The following is a 20,675-nucleotide window of genomic DNA, read 5'->3' as shown; positions in this document are numbered from 1 at the left end:
ATAAAATTGCATAGAACCAAACAAACACACATTCCACCTCAGGACACCTACAATCTCCCAGGGACAACCGTGTTGCTGGCCTGTCGACACAGAGCCCTCTCAAGATGAATCTATGTCTCAGCACTCACAGAAAAGCCGCTACTTATTTTCTTCTGCCGCTTCTTCTTTTTCTAAGACTCTTGATTATCTTTAAAAGATAGACCATGCGTCTCTAACTTAAATGAGCTTGAAAATCATAGGAAGAAGGAAAGAGCTGATATAAGCTACTAGAAATTTTTATCTTTATCTTTTTTATTATTTGTAAATTAAAAAATGTTTCTAGCTTAAATTAAAGGTCAAATCAGAGAAGGAAAACAGCATGTATTATAGCAAACACTTCCTCCTGGGACACCTGCAATTTCTAAAAGCAATAAGAATATTTTTATTAAGTTTAGAGAATATACAACTGCGAACAATTACATGACTTTCTCCAAAAGGCCACTTTGTGATAAAGTACACACACGTAGTGTTCATGGTTTCTTTAAAGTGCCACGTGTTTGTCTCTGGCTTGGGAATCATCTACTGCTTTAAAAGGTCTTTCAACACAACTCCAGCACTGTTGTCGGGTGACACTGGCAAGGGTGTAAACGTGGGCAACACATCGGAGATGGGTTTCAGGAGCAGATGCCCAGGCCCACCAGGTCCAAGTCCCGCCGGGTTCATAAGAGGCACAGCCGCAGAGCGGGGAGCCAGGAATGGATTCACATCTGTTCTTCTACCAGATCTGGATTCTGTGCCATCTACATGATAAAACACAAGCTGTTCAGTCGCCTCTATGTGATTTGGTTAACGGTGTACATGTGTTCTCGGTTCCTAGATTGGGCCCCCAAATAAATTTAATTCTTACGCTGCTGGGTTCTGGATCTGCTAAGCAGAGTCTATGACACATAGAGGGTGAAAGAAGACAAGACAGCAAGAGAGATGAACGGACAAAGAACAGGGAAGGGATAGGAATACCTATATATGCAGCTAATACTTTGTGAAACGCATTAACATTGTTGTTTGACACTTAAATACCACTTATATAACTGATAAACTTCATTTCCTTTAAGAACTGCCTTTTAGAGGGCGTTTTCTATGTTACGATGCACGCAAACTTTGTAGCTACTTACCATAAAGATGACAGACTTGAGAACTTGTTTTCCCCCAATAATTATGAAGGCCATGAAAAAAACTGGCACCAACACCACAGTGGTAACAATCAGATCTGACATTAATTTACCCAAAGAAAAACAAGATATACATTATGTTACCTGATCCTCCTCTTTTTAACATTCAAAGGTTTGAAACAATTCTTCCTTAGATTATTTCTCTATAAAGTTAGGCTGAAACTAGTTTTTATGGGAAGAGGTATTTGTTTATGCCCTGATGTCTTGGTGGATAGAATTCCGCTTTGTTACCCGAGACCGCTAACCACGTCACTGTTAAGAGACAAGCACCACTCAGCAATGGGAAACTCAAATGAAGAGTAACCTCTAGAACAAAGAAAGCATTGAGACAAATTCATCACATCAACTTATCATCAAGTAGCCTGGGTCTCCAAGCTTTACTTCCGTGCGAATGACAGCTTTCCAAACTCTGGAAAAGCTTCCGGTGCCCCTTAGTAAGCTCTGACCCTTGCCACATACTTCTGAATCCAGGATTAAAGAGTAGGCTTGCTTTTCTTTAAATGCAAACCCTATACCAGCTCAGAACATCACTAGCTTTGGTCTCTGATCGATCCAAACCAAGCTGGGAACATAGCCTGGTAAGTGGAGAGGAGGAGAGAAAGAAAGAGGAGGAGAGGGAGGGGCAGAGCAGGGAGCAGGAGATCTTGCCGCAATGAATTTTGGAATCCACGTGAAGACACTACAACCTAGTGTAGCAGGAAGAAAGCATTTTTAGTAAGGTCTTGATGACTTTTCACTAAATTTAGTAGCCAAACCTTTTCTCAAAACAGATTTTACCATTTCTCTTTTTATCAAAGTTCAGGAAAATAGAAACAGTCAGCTAAATGACTTAAGGCAATTTGTTTTGAATTTCAGAATATAAATTCTTTAATATTTTATTCAAATTTACGTATCTGATGTGATATGAACTTGGGTATATAATAACACATACCTTTATAGTCCAACTAGCAAACAAGTTAGTCTGTATTAAAATATGTAGACTTTCTAATCAAAAATCTGTTTATAGTCTAATGGATTATACTTCATTTTCTTTTTTTTAAAATTTTTTTTTTTTCAACGTTTATTTATTTTTGGGACAGAGAGAGACAGAGCATGAACGGGGGAGGGGCAGAGAGAGAGGGAGACACAGAATTGGAAACAGGCTCCAGGCTCTGAGCCATCAGCCCAGAGCCCGACGCGGGGCTCGAACTCCCGGACCGCGAGATCGTGACCTGGCTGAAGTCGGACGCTCAACCGACTGCGCCACCCAGGCGCCCCTATATACTTCATTTTCAAGAAAATTTCATGCATGCCAAAATAGGTGATATAAATATAAGTAAGACCCTTATGACCTAGTGGGATAGAAAGCTATGCATACAGATCATACAACCACCAGACCATTTGCTTCTAGGCAGACCGTTTAACACATAAGAATACTTTCAATACATTCTTGGATGTCTAAGCCAGTTTACTGTACTGCTCTTATAAATATTATTAACATACCACGGTTTGGTTATTGAGTGTAACACTTAGATGTCCACAGGGAAAAAAATCTTTAACTATAAACTACACTTTTAACTCTAATTTAGCAATAAGTATCCTTAGTAGGAAGGAAAAACAGGTGACCAAGCAAAGGTTTACCAGTTCACCAGCACTTCCAAAAAGAATTCAAACTGGCTTATGCAGAGAGAAGAATTATTCCAATATACAAAAGAAAAATACTCCACATTGTTTAAGCTAATCCAAGCCAATTAAGCATCAGATTGCTATAAGAATATATGAAGCAAAATCTAATGCCTTACTGGAATGTTGGGAGAAGTCACTGTACATTTTCAGAAACACTAAAAATTTAGTTAATATCACTATAAACCATAATTATATATTAAACGTTCAATTTTTTAAACTGTAGAAAAACTAAGTAAGTATCTGGTTTTACCTTTAAAACTTTCTGGCGCATTTATAACTGCCTTTCTCCTTCCTGGTGAATCCAGAGGTTTCAGATCATGAACAGAAAGCTTCGGTGGTGGAACAGATGGGTGAGATTCTGTTTCTAGAAATTTAACAAAAAGTTCTGAAAAAGACTAAGGAAACAGTATTTGGGTTAATTAGGCAGATATTATAAATTACATATATTATATATTATATTTCTACAATTAAGAAAATGTACCAGCTACTCCAAATATCAAAAACAAATCATGCCTTCTGAATCATTTTTTTATAAGTAATATGAACAATTAATGAAACAATTGTTTATATGAACAAATAAAACTACTAGTGCTTTAGTTACAGATCAATTAAGATCTTTAGCAATGTAATCAATGATGTTTGATCAAACACTTGTTACCAACCTCACAGTCATAATTAGCTACCCGATGGCACTTCAGACATCAAGCCTTAAATCATTTTAGTAACTGTTTACATGGACAAGAAACACTATATTTATGGAAAACAGTATTAAATAGTCATATTTTTCTAAAGTAACATCCAATCGATGAATACACAGCAGCAGCTCACCAGTAAGATTATCAGATTAACACAATGTAGTTGTAGACTTTTCCTTTAAAACAAACTTTATGCCATCCAATTTAAAATAGGGTATTGTTTATCTTCAACCAACTGTGGGTATATCACCTAGCATCAGTTTCCTCTTTATTAAAAAACAAAGTAAAATAAGAAAACTCCACATTCTGATTCACAGAGCTACTACTCAATTTATTGTTTTTATTTTTAAATTTTTTTAGTTTTTATTTAGTTAAGTAATCTCTATGCCCAATGTGGGGCTCAAACCCATGACCCTGAGATGAAGAGTTGCATGCTCTAAGCCAGCCGGGCAGCCTGAGCTACTCAATTTATCAATATTCATGAAGACTAGTAGGCACTATGTTTTCATGTTTATTAATGCCTCCTCCTGCCAAGATGTAGATCTGTTGAGGGGAGGTGCTTTGTCTTCTGGTTTGCTGGTGCATCCCCCAAGCTGAGAACAGTCTGGTACAGAGCAGGTGCTCGGTAGGTAGTAAATGTTCAAGGACTAGGTGGACACAAACATGCATAGCCTCTGTCTTTAAGAATCTCGTCATTTAGTAGCAAGACAAATGGCTGTGTGCCTATAGCAGCATGATCAAATACAAAGAAAAAAAATACTTAGTACTTTGAAAAATAAAAGTACCATATAAATAAAAAGTTAAAACGAAACATATATGCAATAAAATTATTTAAACTGGCTTATGATCCTTAAGCTAATCTCTCTGGAGATCTCAGTTTCCACAATTCCAAAATCAAAGGTCTGTATAATAAAATAACGTAAAAAAGAAATCTGGTTTTTGCGAATGAATGTGATGTACAATCATTGCACCACTCATATTCAGCAAGAATAAAATTGGCTCTTACACTGTTAAGCACAGATTGCTGATTTGGTCTCAGAGGTGTGTTGGGGACGCTTTTGGATCCTCCTCCAAGCCATCCAGTCATCCACCTGGTAACACCACCCTGATCTTCATGAAGCAACTGAAAGATTATTTTCAAACAGAAAAATGTTATCAATACAAGAAAAGAAAAAACTATTTTTACATGATTTCAGATGGTAGCGAACTATGCTTTTCAAGTCCAATTCCTAGTAAATGTTTCCTATTGAGAGAGGCTACCAATACAATAAAATGTCATCCCAAGCACTATCTCAAGTAAAAGTTTAGGACTGCCATGTCTCAAAATTTCAGCCCTCTGATAGGAGACGTAGTTACGGAACTAACACTATACAAACTGAACAAATTCACCTCTTCACTATAGTATGAAACGGTTCCGTTTCCACGTTACTGAGAAAAATGAAAAGTTACATAATATTGAGTAAAGAAGATAATTTTAAATGATGCCACTATGTGAATTATGAATATATTCAGAATGACTTCCAATTGTTTGGTTACCTGCTCCATTTCCTCCCTCTTGATACCCAGGACGCTTCCCATTAATCGTAACACCTCATGGCGCTGATGTTTTGGTGTATGGAAATGTCCAACGAAGAGGTTTCTCATTAGGACTCTGTGAAAATAAAGGCAGAAACAGCTCAAGCTAACTCAACACTTATCCCAATACTTAGTGTACCCAAACAATAAACACTAAACATATGAATATTTAATTATACTTAAGCAATTGTTACAAAAAACACTAAACGATAAAACGTTTTAAAGTACTTAAAAAAAAATCTTGACAAGTCTAATGGAGAATATTTCGAACAACCTAAAAAACGGATACCTTCTAAAACATCATTTATTACCCACTCATTTTCTCCAACAAATAAATCAATCAACTGAGACAGCGCCTAGGTAAGTAACTTTCGGTGCCTATCTGGGCTCTACTGTAAGATACTTAGGATTTCTCCCTCCCCACCTTAAGTGGTGACGACACTCCTTGTGCTAAACAGTTACGCTTATACCTCCCCACTCACGTTTATTAAAAATTTGCTAATAGTATCTAAATCTTTAAAACATTAATGACATGTTACATATATACCTAGGTTTCAGACAAGGTATGTTTATTTAAGGACAGCTAAAGAGAACTAAAAAGAATGATAAGAATAAAACTTTCTATTTTCTAAGTGCTTCATATTATGGTGGTGTTTTAACTCTTCCATATGGTTTCGAGAAAAGTCATTTGAGCTGGGAGAAGTCTTTAAAAACCAAGAGAAGAGAAGTTATTCTACTGACTCCTCATGAAAACGACCTACATCTCATCACCATACAAGAAAAGGCTTTTAAAAAACTTAATCACACGTAAACATCTACATGTAGAAGCTGTTTTCACCATAAAGGTAATCTCCATAAAATACATAAAAGTTAATAGGCAGAGCATACTTGTCCACTTTTCCTTCTGTGCTGTTGACTAAGTTCATCAATTTCTTTTGTACATCGTCCAGCATTTCTTGTCGGAGCTCATCTGTTTTAAAACATGTGAATAAAGAGAGTCGTTAACGGATTAAAATAGCCTGGATGAATATATAATGAGGTTTATAACATCTTTCCTGCAAAATCTGCATACATACACTTACTGTAATTAGTGACATTCAATTAGTTCCATCTCTTCTTGGTTCAGGAAACCAGGCTTTCTGGTATAGAAATTACCTAGCAGCCAGAGTATGCACTAATTCACATGGTTTATCTGCCCCCCCCCCCCAAATCAATTGTTTAATAGAAAATTTAAAAACCAAAAAAAGGGTTTCATTCTCTTCAGAAACTTAATAGCAAAAAAGAGATTTTTCACCACTGCTTCCTTGTATAAAACATTTCCAGAGCCACTCTTTAATGGGAAGAAATGGAAAGGACAATTTTAGATTTTCCTTTTTCCATTTTCCTGGCTGGACTGGTTTCTGGTGAGCTAAGAAGAGTATTTAACACAACTAAGAGCATGGCTCGGATGCAGCTCCTAGGACAAAGTATTCATTCTGAGGCACAGAACTTGCAAAATACAATTCAGATCACTGGTTCTAATACACTAATCAAGATGACTGTAGCTTATACGACTAATTCAGAAGGATGCTGGACTACTTTATAATTCTCATTTATTTAAAAAGGAAGCAAAATCTGTAAAATCTTGGCGAAACAGCTGGAATCCAAGCAGTATTATAGGCAAAGTCTAGAATTACAAGAGTACCCTGTTCATATATCCGGCCGTGCCATGGGGCCAACGATCCCCAGACTAAGGAACGCTCGGCCACGCCCATGGGGTGTTGATACCTGCCACCTGAGAAATGGAGAGTTTGAGCTGAAGGAGATGCCTATCCAAGTTAGATGACAAGTTTGGATCTGAAAGAAATGAAGAGGCGACTGCTTTGCAGCAGAGCTCTACTTTTCGAATCGAGAAACACTCCAATCCAAACACTGGACTCCGATCTCTTTCCACAAACCTACTCTTTGAATTATGCTGCATTTTCCAGGTAGTAGCTGGATACAAGTCCCTTGTCAGATACAGAACTTGTAAATATTTTCACCCATTCCGTGGGATGTCATTTTGCTTTCTTGATGGCATCCTTTTATTTACCAGAGTTGTCAATTTTGATGAAGTCCAATTTATTTTTTCTTTTGTTATTTGTGCTTTTTTTTTTTTTAATTTTTTTTTCAACGTTTATTTATTTTTGGGACAGAGAGAGACAGAGCACGAACGGGGGAGGGGCAGAGAGAGAGGGAGACACAGAATCGGAAACAGGCTCCAGGCTCTGAGCCATCAGCCCAGAGCCTGATGCGAGCCTGACGCGGGGCTCGAACTCACGGACCGCGAGATCGTGACCTGGCTGAAGTCGGACGCTTAACCGACTGCGCCACCCAGGCGCCCCTGTTATTTGTGCTTTTAGAGTCACATCTAAGAAATCAATGCCTAATTTAACATCACAAAGATTTACTCCTATGTTTTCTTCTGAGAGTTTTATAATTGTGACTTTATTTTTTTCTAAATGTTTTTACTTATTTTTGAGAGAGAGAGAGGCAGAGCATGAGCAGGAGAGGGGCAGAGAGAGAGGGAGACACAGAATCTGAAGCAGGCTCCAGGCTCCGAGCCGTCAGCACAGAGCCCGACGCGGGGCTCGAACTCACGGACCGCGAGATCATGACCGGAGCCGAAGCCGGACGCTTAACCGACCGAGCCACCCAGACACCACCCTCCCTTTTTTTTTAATGTTATAACTGTGACTTTAAAATGCAGGGCTGTGATGCATGCTGAGTTAATTCTCACGCATGGTGTGAGGTAAGGGATTGATTTTGTTCTTGTGCATGTGGACATCCGGTTGTTCCAGCGCCATCTGTTGAAAAGCTGTTCTTTTGGCACCCTTGTTGAAAACCAATTGATCATAAAAGTACGGCTTATTTCCAGACTCTCAATTCCAACTATGCAACCTCTACCCATGTTTTTTCTTCTACTTGAAAAGCTCATTTCCATCAGCACCTCCATATCTAAGGTCCTAGGGTCACTTCCTCAAAGTTTCATCTGAACCCTACAGATGAGGCCAGGTCCATCTGCTTTATGTTTTCATTCTGCCTTGCACAATGCCTAATGTTCTGATTTAGAGTACTAAACGCATATACAAAAATGTTCAGTTTAACTGTTTGCAATGGCTTGTGGTCCTTCTAAATTGCAAAAATCTAAGTTGCAAAATGTAATTCATATAATAGGCTAACTTTACCAAAATAGAGATGGTTGCCATAACCATATTATAAAAGCAAAGTTTGTGTTCGGAAAATCTACTACAAACGTTTCCTTTCCTGTCTTACCAGTAAGGAATTTAAGCTTGGACATTAAAACAAGAGAGAGAGAGAGAGGGACAGGGACAGGGAGAGGGAGAGGGAGAGGGAGAGGGAGAGGGAGAGAGAGAACAAGATTATTATTAAAGTTTGAGTCAGTAAAAGATTTTGGATTCTCAACAGGCACATATATACAATGAACGCATGGTACTCTTTGGGCCCTAACACTGCATTCTGAATGTAAATAGAATTCTCAACTATGAACAGTAAGTAAACTAATCTCGTGTCAATGTTCTGAATCTATCATCCCACTCATGAGCTAAAGCAAGAGCCAGAGTAACAATGAGCACAGTCTTCTGTTTCACCCTCCCCCACTATGGAAAGGTAGCAGAAAACCAGAGGTCAAGCTTACCTCCACCTTTCTCGTCTCTCATATTTCCCTTCTCCTATCTAACTTTTTCTAAAATTAAGGATTTTTTTTATATTGATTATATATCAAAATTATAATATTCTGGATATACTGGGATATATAAATTATGTTACTAAAATCAACTTCACCTGGCTACTAAACATTATTAAATTATACATGTGGCTTGCATTATATTTTTATTGGATAGCACTGCTTTGGAGCATAACCAGGATATAACCACTACAGTATATCGTCTCTTATTAAAAAAACAAAAGAAAGATAAAACTGAACGACAGACATCTTCAGAGTAATATGCACAAAGCAAAGAATTGATTCTGATTAAAATTTTAGTAAAATTAGAAAAATTTAACCTTGCTCTATAAAAAACAGATCAAGAAATCTGTCTTAATAAAGTTCAAGTCAAAAATATTTTCTTGATGAAAATTCATCAAGAATGGTTATAATTCTGATTAAAATCTCTGTTCTGAACGGTAGGGTCATAACATCCTCATGGCCAAAATAATAGGGCAAAAATTTCTCAAACTCCTCAGAATATTTAGTCCTAAACTAATGTGACAGAATTGATAACCCTGCATATGCTTGCAGGCACGCCTGGAACGGTTCAAACTCATGTAGTATTTTCAATGTATTCTGGTATTTAAGTCTAGGAAAAGACCCTCAGAATTTTGGGGGAGGGCTTGGAAGAACCGTATGAACTAGGAAAGGTTTAGGACAGAAAGGCAATACCGACTTCGAAGGCCCCTATGGACTTCTCTCTTTCTCGAGGCACCCTTATTTTCCTCCCACCGGAGATCCTGAAGATTTCTCCACAAAAACTGAACACTAATTCAAACCACAATTTGAAATCAGAACTGTATTTATATGGGCAGACAAAATAACGGTTATTCAGAAATGGGTTTTTAGCCAAATATAATATCCCTGTGAAATAATCTAACATGCCAAAATAATTCTTTGGAAGTTGAAAACAATAATAATAAAAAAAAAAAGGCAGGGGGATACACTTGAGAGTTGAGCAATAAAGCAAGTGAGATTAGTCTAGTTTAGGGGAAGAATCACTCTAAGCATAGGAGATCCTCAAACCTGCCAGATCACAGCCTCTTCTCTGTGAATGCCTAGAGAGGACACCATGGTCTTCATCACTTGATTTACCATCAAAATTGAACATAAAATGTAACTGACTACAACGAATCGGCTCATTGTAACTTTACATTTTATTTGTGATGAGTAACACTGCACTGTAATACTATCTTCACAGCACATCGTAAAATTAAGTCACACTCCTTACAAAGTCATTTGGCTATTGCATGACTTAGCTCTCTTGGACAAGACTCAAGTCAGACTTTTTAACAGTCACCTGACTGAGAAAAGTGACTGGAACAGGACTTGAAGGTCAGGAGAATATATGAATCACGGTCCTGTAATAAGACCTGGATAGGAACCACGGTCCTGTCACCGGGGCCAGACTTTGTTGCCTATTTTGTAAAATATGCATGCTTAATCTCAAAGGATTTTGAATCTACTGATTAAATGTGACTTTTCTAAACAGTGAAGTGCTATATAAAGCATTAGGACTCATTCATCTGATTTCTTAAAATAACAAAATAATCCATCTTTTAACCTACCCCTAACCAATACCAATAATGTATCACTTTGGTTATATTAACATCCATAATTTTGCCTCCATTTTGTCTTATCCTCTTTTTGAACCAAGGCAAAGGAGCCAAGCGAAGGAAGAAAAAAATGTTAGATTATTTCATTTACAGGTGTGTTGGTAAATAAACTGAGTCTAGTGTCTTACTTGCACTACACTACCTAAAAAATAAATTTAAATCTAATACATGAAATTCATTATAAGGAAACGTAGCCTCTTTGTTTAATATTTAATTAAATATAATTAAGGCAAAGGCTAGAAGTTAGATGGTCTTTTTATTACAGAATGTCAACTTAACATACAATCATTTTCTTTATAACACCAAAGAAAACTTTTTAAAGAAATCTTGTATTTAACACGTGAAGTTGAGACATACTACATCTGCTTTGTCTTTTAACTCCATTCTTTTCAACCATGTGATTGAATTTTAAGGTCTAGATAGAGTACATGGCAAGTGCCTTCTCATTCCATAACTGTAATCACTCACTGATGAATGAAAAGTAATTTTTGAAATTCCACTACCTCGCAATGAACTCACAGGAAAAGAGTTTTATTAATACAGTACAACCTCACTAATTTGAATTTCACTAGATCAGAATCTGGACTACACTGAAATAGCAACATTGAGGTCTCCTGGATTATTTGTACAATTAAATTAGAGTTACCATGTGCACTTAAGAGATTTTTTTTTATATAAATGTCTTTAATGGAACCAGATCAAATTTATTTTCCCCCTCTACCCCCCTTCCTCAATCCTTCAGTGTGAATTCAAGTAATCTGTACTGCATTTTTCCATATCGAAACAAAAGTTTTTCAGAAGACAATACCGTGAATCAAGTTACATATTTTCACTTTAAAAGGTTCACACAGACTAGCCAAATCCCAAAAGAAAGGGCCGCAATTTTGTCAGAGAAAAGTAAAGTCGTGATAATAATGTTGCCACTTACTGAGTATCATCATCACGATAGAAAACAATGACAAAAGGCTAAGCGGCAGACTGAGCCTCAACTCGTTTCTGAAAGTTCCCTGTTGCAAATGAGCACTGACTCAATCTGGCCCCCAAAAATGCTTTTTCAGCCCACACAGGTTGTTTTAAATTCAGTGTCACATAGAAAACTGGAATATTTCACACAAAAGTCTGCATTTCCAGTGTCTCTTGAAGGAGCCGGAGATTTGGCAGCGCTGGGCCTCCATGCCTGCGTGGCGACAGTCGGGTGGAGCCTCCGTGAGGAACTCTCCGATTCAACACTGTCTCTCCTTGGTCCTCTTTGCGCTTTCACGTGATTATGACTTGGCCCCCAGTTTATAAGTTGTGTTTGTGATCCACACTTACAGTTTCGTTTCTCCACATTAACTACCCGCTTCCACCTCCGCCTTCCCTTTGGTCATTGCCGGTCACCAGATCTTCAGCCAGTTTCAGGTATACGAATTCCTCCCTCTGTCTAGAACGCTCTTCCCCAGCTTCCTGCCTGCTTAGCTGTACCTATTAGTCACTCAGGTGAGGTCCAGTATACTGTACCTTCTCCACCCTTCCACATTACCATCATCAAGTAGTATGAATTGTTCCTTCCTTCTGAAATCTGTTGCCTATTTGTGATTACATGCAACCTTCCCCTTCGTGGCTGACTAGAAGCCTCCTGAAAGTACCAGTCCCCTGTCTTTCTCTCTCCAGTGCCTATCCTGGTGCCAGGTACACAGCAGGAAACAATGAATTTTTGAGAAGTAAATGCGAGACTGATTCATTTTTCTCTAGGAAGGGAGAGGATCTGGGAAGACCAGAACACAGGACAAAAAAGAATACATGATTTATGTTCTGAATTACCCCATCCATATGAGGGAAAATACACAAAACACATTAACTCAAAACATTCTCATCTCTACACAATATACTTTTCCCTTTGTACTTAGAAGAATTAATAAAACACACATTTAAAAATATGACCATTAAGTTTAAAAGGGCTTATTTACCTAATTGATACTAACTTTTTTCTTAACTAAAATCTTGGCATTGTCTAGTATACCCCCAGATGTTTATATCATCACAAATAATTTTTTAACCATTTATGGCAATTCAGAAAACTGCATCTGGTATTTCTTATATGTTTCCTCTAAAATCACCACTTCTGCCAAAAACATCTATAAAGAAATCCCTCAAAAGGTTTGGGTAACAAAGCGTCTGGGAATGTATTTGGCCTATGTTCAACAGGACATTATATGTTTTCTTGTATAAATCATGTCCTGGAAAACGGAATGTCTTTATTTAAAATAAAAACTCTACCATCTAGCACCATAAAGGTAGTTCCATGAAAAACATTTTAAATCTCTTTTATATTTGTAGCTTTAAAACCTATTTTTATGCTTCATATTACAGTAGGTTTATTGGGACTCATTTTATACATTCTTTTAGATTTCCTTCAAAAAAAAAAACACAACTACACACTGTAATTTTCCATTCTCAACTTAAAGATTTTTTAAAAAGCAGTCACCAGAATTTCCTAAAAAATTTTTTAAATGAACCAAAACCCTTGACAACCTCACCAAAGATGATGTATAGATGGTAAATAAACGTATGAAAAGATGTTCCACATTATTCGTCTTCAGGGAAATGCAAATGAAAATAACACGGTATCACCACACACTATCAGAATGGCCAAATGCTGCAACCCTGACAACAGCAGGCGCCAGTGAGCAGGAGGCGGGGATGCAAGGTGGTGAGGCCACTCTGCAAGAGTCTGGCGCTTTCTTACAAAACTAAACATGCTCTTACCATACGCTGTAGCAACCACACTCCTCAGTATTTACACAAAGGAGCTGGAAACTTACATCCACACAAAATCCTGCGCTCGTAACTTTATAGCATCTTTATTCATAATGGCTAAAACTTGGAAACAACCAAGATGTCCTTCATTCAGTGGGTGAGTGGATAAATAAACCATGGTGCATCCAGACAATGGAATATCATTCAGCGCTAAAAAGAAATGAGCTCTCAAACTATGAAAAGACACGGTGGAACTTTAAATGCATATTACTAAGTGAAAGAAGCTAATCCGAAAGGGCTACATACTGTCTGCTTCCAACTATATAATGTTCTGGAAAAGGCAAAAACTATGGAGGCAGTAAGAAGATCAGCGGTTTCCAGAGGTGAGGGTAGAGGGAGGGGGAAAGAGACGAACAGGTGGAGAGCACAGACGACTTTTAAGGCAGCGCAAATCCTCTGACACTATCATGATGTAATTCACTAGACATCTGCCCAAACCCTTAGAATATATAACACATAGAATACATAACACCGGGAGTAAACCTTAAGGTAAACTGAGGACTTTGGGTGATCATGACGTGTCATTGTAGGTTCATCCTTGGTATATAAACCCAAAAAGTACCGTTCCGGTGAGTGATGTTGATAATGGAGGGAAAACGGTTACATGGGAAATGCCTATACCTCCCTCTCGATTTTGTTGTAAACCTAAAAGTGCTCTAAAAGATAGTTTTAAAAAAACACACACCAACAAAACAAACTTAGTTATGGGGTCCTTTAAGGCGCAGCCATAGACAGGCAGACATACCAAAAGATATTTCCAACGCTAGAATCTAAATTTGTATTGCTTATGAAAACTTCTTTTTCTTCATGTATCGTAACATTCACCATCCTTCTGAATAACTTATCAAAACAAGAACTATTTTGTGCTTTCTACTTCAATTTTATCCCATCTTTTCATTTAAGCAGGAACTGACCTCAAGGATGAAGGTGGAGAACACAAGAAGTGAAAGAAGGAAAATGCCAAATCTGGCCATAAATACAGCAAGATCACAGATCTTTTAATAGTTCAGCTGTAGTCTAGGTTTCCCCAGGTGCACACTTCCCCATGTCTGACAATCCCACAGAAATTCTGAATGCTGATCAGTTCAGAACAGTGAATGAAAGACACCGTCGTCCTATTTGCTTCACAGAGGACCAGTGCCGTAAGTTTGAAGGTCAGGAATACAGGATGGTGTGCAAAGTAAGTCTTTGGAACTGTATTGAACAAAAACACTTGCAGGTAAAATGCTGAAAGAACAATTTATAGAAAGAAGGAAAGCAATAGATCTTCTACCAGCCAACATTCTCTATGAAAATATAGCACCTATAGGATCGTAGGGTTTCCTTTCAATGTTGTTTTATGGAGAAAGGGGTCACACTAGGAGGGCAAGGGAGAGAGACGTTCTTACATTTTGGGGGTGAAACCCTACTACTAGTTTAGGGCTCTGCTCAAGATCCTTCCCTCCACAGAATGCCCTTGACCCTCAATGAGATTCTTAGAGAAGAAAATACACACTCTTTTATGACCACTGCAGCACATCACTGTCTTACTCTGTGAACCTATTCTGTATCTACGCTACATGTTACTTAACTAAACTCCTTGGAAGAAAGGATCCTATCTAGCATCTCACACAGCATCTAACATGAAGCCAAGTTGTCGGTTCTCATTAATTACTTAATGCCTGATAAGGCACCTTCATACACTTCACACAAGGCCTGCAAATACCCGGAACCTAGACCTACTGTTGCAAGTATCTAGCACTAACAGCTGTGACTCTAAGAACGACTGAAATCATCAAAGACCTGCTGCTTTCATACTGGTGTTGTACGTAATAGCTCCCTTTTCATACGTTTGACCAGAATGAATCATCTCATCTCTGGTAGCAAGAACATAACCAAGCATTTTGAGGAAAATACCACTTTTAAGGTGAGTTTCCCAATATTGTTTAAATGTTGAAACTGCGTATCAACTAATCATCAGTCTACAGATGTTTAGAAATAAAACAATGCTTTGCTTCTACAATTCAAGTCTCTATGTACTTTCTTGCAACAAAAGTCAATCTGTCTTTTTCAAAATTGTTTCTCCTGGCAAATATTTTCGCTGTCTGGCCAAGTTTTGTGTTAAAAATAAAGTACAGTATTACAACATCAATCAACATTTAAAGTACTTAATGATCTATGAAAGAAAATATACAGTGATTCTTTTGAAACAACCAAGCCAATCACGGTCTTATTTATATTATCAAATCAAGAGTGCAGCTTTGAGAAAATAAAATCACATTTGTGTTTACAGATAGAAAAGCAATATTAAGCACTGAGGTAATAAAAGAAAACAGACTGTTAAAAAGAGGCAAGAATGTAAATGGCGAGAATGACTTAAAGACACAACAGAACTGTCTCTTCACTCCCCTTCCCGTCTGTGCAACACTGGCCTCCTGCCTGACCTCTCAAATACCTGCCTGACCTCAAGCATAACCAGAGCTTTCCTGAAGCTAATATTTACTCCACACAAAATGAGTCCAAAGTTCCTACACATTCACACTGCATGACTGCATGGTAACTGTAACTTTTTACGTCAGTAGGGACCGAGGCCACCCAAGCTTTGTCAGATATAATCTGAACCTGATATATTCTACTACTGGGAGTTTAAGTGAGTGTCTGAACAAGGCCTAAGTAGCACAGGGACTCATACTATTTAGCAACTACAGTAAGACACAGAATCTTTAATCTTACCATCATCTGCTGGAAATGACTCAGGTAGATACCTAAAAGAGGATGTGGCCTTAAATATTACATAGCAGCATACCATACAGCACTGGCATGTCCCAGACCAATGAGTTGGCTTAGAATACTGCTTTTTCACTTCCATTAGTCCAGCGCTACCTTAAGCTGTCAGTTCTCTGGCCAGTCCCTGGGGTACCCAGTGTGTCCTCTCTGGGTTGGCCGTATGTCTTCAGATAATGCTACAGTTGCTCTGGCATTTTCCCAATAAATATGGCCTTCCCATAGGAGCGATCTTTTCGACATGTAGGGCACAGTATAGAGAATGCTGCCCTATCTTTAAAGGAGACGGAGATATACAGAACAAAATAGAAATCAAACTATAAATAACCATCTTCCTGACAGGACAAAATAAAGTAACATGGAAAGATATGAGCTTTGGTCAAGGGCAAAAAGATCAGAGTTTAAGGGTTCAAATCTCAGTTCCTTTGACTTATAAAATGGAACTCGTATCACCTACTTTACAATTGCTTGCGAAGAGTAAATAAGAGAAGACTAAATGTGACAGAGTATATGTTACATAAAATGTTCATGATGCTCAATCTTTAATTGTTTCCTGGCTGCCCAGCCCCGCCCCCTATGAGATTTAGAGCTCCAAGGCTGGCCAAGTTCAACAGAGCAGACACAGGACTTTCAGTTGGGCAGTGATTTGCCTCAGAAATCATTATCTTGAGGACAACGACCTCACATCATGTAGCTTCCTGTCTTTTATATTCCTAAAAATCTCTCATCTGCTGTCTGTCGTTAGATTTAGGACAACTTCCTTTGGCTTGGCTCGTCCTTTGGTACCCGTGCTTCGGTCGTTCCTGCCTGCCTGCCTCCTTAGTGGCCGAGTCGCTGTTTCTGTCAGCCGGCAGTGTCTCTTTCTGCCGGGCCATCTCCTCCTAATTTTGCCTGTTTCTTATTTCTATTTTACATTAATAAAACATTCTGAGGTACTTAATTCCTTTAATTACGTGCCTTGGTGCTACCACACCCAACCCAGATACCTAAAGGTGGTACATTTCTAGGCTCCACGGTCACCTTTCTGATAACCTTAGATCACCACCTACTGCAGGCAGCCCCAGAATAGCTTCAACTCCCCAGGAACCCTTAAATCAGAGACTGAATGATGAGATGCCAACTTAGTCAGCGGTTAGACTCAACAAAGCATTATGAACCCCCTGATTACTTGAGGCCCAACTGACAATCCTAAGCACAGGACTCACCTTAGGAAACTGGCAGGGCTTATCTTATAAGCATCACACCATTATATAAATGAGTGTCTATTTGTAAAGCATCATCCATAATCATAAAAGGTTATGGCCGGAGGTTCAGGCCACAAGAAGTTACTCTTTGGCTCGAGAATACTGTCCTAACACGTCCGATGGCTTTAGGTAGGATGAACACAGAATGATCAGGGACGCCTAACCATAAAAAGTCAGGTCAGTAAAATCATTTCCCCTGATGACCGACAGGGTGACACCCAACACAACTGGACTGCCTCAACATCCAGGAAAACTAACTGGATAGGCAAGGCCAACTTCTGACTCTGGTTTCACGAGGACCGTATTAAAACTGAAGCAAGCTGGTCACAAGAGATGGAAATAGAAGTCACACCCAGTGGAAGCTGGTCTCACTCAACGGCACCAGTGCCTCTGAGAACACTACACCTGATTCAGCACTAGTGTTGCCAGGAAAAAAAGGAAAAGAAAAAACACCTACTTTGCTTTTTAAGTTCTTCAATTTGTTCTTCCTTTAAATCTAACTGTTCTGTAAGTCTCGATGCCGAATCCAACGCAGCATTTGCTTCATCGAAACGCTCCTGAGGAAGAGAGAAGTTCGTTAAAAAGCAGCCTGGAAGAACTACTTCACAAACTACACGGCTGGAGGACAGAGTCTGTCAACCCTCTTCTATTCAGCTGATGAAGCTGTACCACTGTGACCTCAGGCAAGTTCACACAGTAAGTATCAAAGACAGAACTGGTACTTCACAGCACAATACTAGCTCCCTTAGTAAGTAAGTAAGTAAGTAAGATGCTACTAAAAGATAGTATGGTGACAAAAGGGGGAAAAAAAGCGACAAGAAGAGAATAAAAACTACAAAAAGCAGATATAAAAAAAGTCAAGAAATGTAACAAATGGTCTTTTTAATTTTTGCAAGCCTGATGAGTATAAAATGACATGTCATTACTTTATTAATTTTTATTTCTCTACTAGTGAATTTGAGCATTTTTCCATGTTTATAGGAAATTCACAGGTTTTTTTTTTTTAATTAAAAAATTTTTTAAATGTTTATTTGCTTTGAGAGACAGAGAGCGAGCAGTGGAGGGGAAGACAGAATCCCAAGCAGGCTCCACACCATCAGCACGGAACCTGATGCGGGGCTCGAACCCATGAACCGCGAGGTCATGACCTGAACCGAGGACCCAGGCTCCCCCAGGGGTGCTTTTCTGTGAAAACTTCTTTGCATACCTTGCCCATTTCTCCACTAAACTTTCTCTTGTTGTTTGTAAAAGCACCTTGTAGGGTAGACGTGAACCCTTGGTCACCAGTGCTACAAGGACTATTTGCCAGATCTGTCATTTGTCTATTGACTGCATAATACCTTTTGCCATGTACAAGTGTTTAAACTGTCTATTGTAAACATGTCCTACTTTGCTTTCACAGATTCTGGAGTTCTGGTCTTGCTTAGGCTCCTCCTTGCCCCTAGACTCTACATGTGGTCTTCCAGGTTTCCTTGCAAAGTTGTTTTAATATTTACACCTTCCAAACAGTGTTTCTCAATAGGTGTGCTTTTGACATTCCTGGCCCCCACCCACTAAATGCCAGAAGACCACAGCCAAAAACAGCCCCAGGTTTCCAGCACCACTCCCAGTTGAGAATCCAAGCTTTAATACAATTGGAATTTACTTTCGTATATGGTATGAGATAGGGATCCAATTTTATTTTCTTCCATACAGACAGCCAGCTGTGGCGACGTCGTATATCAGTTGGATAACCTATCCTGTTTCCATGAAGTTGAAATTTGTTTAGGGCTGGTTTTAAATGCTCAAATGTATCCTAAGCTCTATTTCTGGATTCTCCTTCTGTTCTACTCATCTAGTCAATATTTGATATTTAGTAAGCAAGCCCCTCCTTACTGTTGTTGTTTCACACAATTTTCTTGGCTATCTAGAGTACTCGCCCGTGTAAATTTCAGGTCAACTTTTACCTTCTTGAATCAGAGGGACAGTGTTTTTGATGTGTCATCTTAGATAGACGACAGCCCCCAGTTATGCAATCAAACATCATCTAGATGTTGCTGTGAAGGTATTTTGCAAATGTAATCAAAGCCCCTAATCAACTGAATTTAAGGAAGGCATTTATCCTGAATAATCAGGGTGGACCTGACTGAGCTAGTTGAAGCAAGGCTGAGCCTTCCCTCAAAAGGAGAAAAAATTCTTGCTGTAGACTGCAACATCAGCCCTCCCCATGGAGTTCTGTCCTGCTTGTGATGTTCTTTCTTGACCATCTGTGGAGAATACCTTTGGCCTATGCCTGTGGGTTCCAGGCTGCATGTGATGGGATCTTCCCATTGTGACTACCAACTCCCATAATCACACTGCCAATTCTTTAGAATAAACCTCATAGGTGTGTACCTCTACATATCACATATAACACTGTGGGGGTGTGTTACACACCCCACACCCCCTACTGGTTCTGCTTTTCAGGTTGAACCCTAACTGATACACAGAGGGACTGAGCTAAAGATGTTAAATAAAAAATTTAATATTTGAAATCCACAAAACTAAATTTAGTATAAAAGAAATTTAAATAAACCTTCAACTCCATAATTTTTCAACCCCATAGCATTTCTATTTAAGAAATTATTAAAGCTCAAAACCATGCTAAGACTTTCTCTAAAATTAACACTTAGACTTCACGTATATGTATTATCTACCATTTGTTTGGGTTTTATTTCACTAATTTCAGCTCTTATTTTTACTACTTCCTGCATAGTTTTTGTTCGTTTTCTAAGTATATGTTACATTTTAAACTTAAAAAAATAAACGAATAAAGCTGGTTTAAAAAAAAGATCTGGACTTCTGACAGTATCAGAGACGTGATTCTCTGGACCCACTGGAAACAACTCAAAGTGTTAGATAAAACATCTGTTTAAATGTATTAATGAGCTGACCAGGAAGTAAGCATAAATGGCCAATAAACGTATTAAAAGATGCTTGATTTTGGGACGCCAGGGTGGCTCAGTCAGTTGAGGGCCCAACTTCGGCTCAGGTTATGATCTCACAGCTTGTGAGTTCAAGCCCCGCGTCAGGCTCTGTGGTGACAGTTCAGAGTCTGGAGGCTGCTTCAGATTCTGTGTCTCCCTCCCTCCCTCCCCCCGCTTCTCTCTCTCTCTGACCCTCCCCCGCTCACTCTCTTAAAAATAAAAAAAAAATTTTTAAGATGCTTCATTTCATTAGCAGTCAGACAAATAAAAATTAAAACCACAGGAGGACAGCCCTTCCCACCTAGTCCATTGGCAAAAACTAAAAATACTGAGAATGCCAACTGTTGCTAATGACACAAAACAAGAACTCTCCGGCACCACTGGTAGGAATACATTAGCACAACTGCTTTAGAAAAT

General features: G+C 38.6%; 1 protein-coding gene across 5 annotated transcripts in view; it reads right to left on the bottom strand.

Moving 5' to 3' along the window:
• Positions 1–275: 275 nt before the first annotated feature.
• TRIP11 (thyroid hormone receptor interactor 11) overlaps positions 276–20,675 on the bottom strand; it is a 62,788-nt gene continuing 42,388 nt past the window's right edge. For 3 of the 5 annotated variants that reach the window (XM_025919078.2, XM_025919077.2, XM_086708978.1), the window contains 6 exons: positions 17,771–17,870; positions 6,032–6,113; positions 5,105–5,219; positions 4,575–4,691; positions 3,124–3,268; positions 276–779 (listed from right to left, as the gene is read on the bottom strand). In XM_025919078.2, coding sequence (XP_025774863.2) covers positions 559–779; positions 3,124–3,268; positions 4,575–4,691; positions 5,105–5,219; positions 6,032–6,113; positions 17,771–17,870 — 780 coding nt within the window. In that variant the 3' untranslated portion in view covers positions 276–558. Of the gene's footprint in view, positions 780–3,123; positions 3,269–3,409; positions 4,292–4,574; positions 4,692–5,104; positions 5,220–6,031; positions 6,114–17,770; positions 17,871–20,675 lie in introns of those variants that run through there. The other 2 variants (XM_086708977.1, XM_086708979.1) reach the window with 2 other exon arrangements.

Source organism: Puma concolor, chromosome B3, assembly GCF_028749965.1.
Source record: "Puma concolor isolate L17-30 chromosome B3, mPumCon1.1.hap2, whole genome shotgun sequence".
NCBI lineage: Eukaryota > Metazoa > Chordata > Mammalia > Carnivora > Felidae > Puma > Puma concolor.
This window is presented reverse-complemented; position numbering and strand designations above follow the sequence as displayed.